This window comes from Gavialis gangeticus, unplaced genomic scaffold (genome assembly GCF_001723915.1).
Source record: "Gavialis gangeticus isolate Ggan-Ray unplaced genomic scaffold, GavGan_comp1, whole genome shotgun sequence".
NCBI lineage: Eukaryota > Metazoa > Chordata > Crocodylia > Gavialidae > Gavialis > Gavialis gangeticus.
The window spans coordinates 552,748-553,508 of NW_017729019.1; the positions used below are offsets into that span (position 1 = coordinate 552,748).

Genomic DNA, 761 nt, shown 5'->3' on the forward strand with positions numbered 1-761 from the left:
CGTTAATCATATGGCGCATGTGAAGCAAGGAAGCGGAGGGGAAAATATCGCACGACATGGCGGGTTGGACCTCTCGGCCCCCTCCGCCCAGGTGCCAAGAGACTGACCCCACCTGCCAGGGCTCGGCCCTGGGTGCAGCGCCTCGGGGGCACCCTCCGCAAGGGGCCTGGGCACTTGCTGACGGGTCCTGCCGTCCTTCCTTGGGTCACGTGCGACCTCCCCAGTCTTAGCCGTGGCAGGACACACGCACAAGTGCGATCGGCGGCGCCGGGAGGGAATTTCGCTTTGGCAAGGAAGAAGGAGCTGGGCTGCATGAGGCAGGATCGGACGCCAAGGAGACGGGGAGAGCACCGCATCCAGCTCCCAACCCGCCCGTGAAAGCCCCCGGCCCGTGGGAGGAGGGGGCTTGTCCCGGTCGTTTGTAGTGGTCCTGCCCCACCTGCCCCTTCCCATGGGGACCCCCGCTCCTCCGCCCCCCGCTCCCGAGGCAGGATGTCACCCGACCCCCCCGGACCACTGCAACAGCCCCGTGCCTCAGTTTCCCCGCCAGAGGGAGGGACGCGGAGTCAGCGTCCCCGTGAGGAGGAGGGAAACTGAGGCACGGGCCGGGCGGGGGCTGCCCCCGGGGCCGCGCTCGCGCCAGCCGCCGCCGGGCACCTACCTTCCTTGGGCGGCTGCGAGTAGAGGAGCCAGAAGCAGAGCAGGCAGCACAGCGCGGCCCCGTCGTCGGCCGACAGCTCCCTCCATCCGGCCGGCATCCT

General features: G+C 69.8%; 1 protein-coding gene across 1 annotated transcript in view; it reads right to left on the minus strand.

Annotated features, from left to right (window-relative positions):
- LOC109295125 (protein FAM19A5-like) overlaps positions 1-758 on the minus strand; it is a 16,278-nt gene extending 15,520 nt beyond the window's left edge. The window contains exon 1 of the mRNA XM_019513783.1: positions 662-758. Within this exon, the coding sequence (XP_019369328.1) occupies positions 662-758 (97 nt within the window). The remainder of the gene's footprint in view (positions 1-661) is intronic.
- Between the last annotated feature and the right edge of the window lie 3 nt (positions 759-761).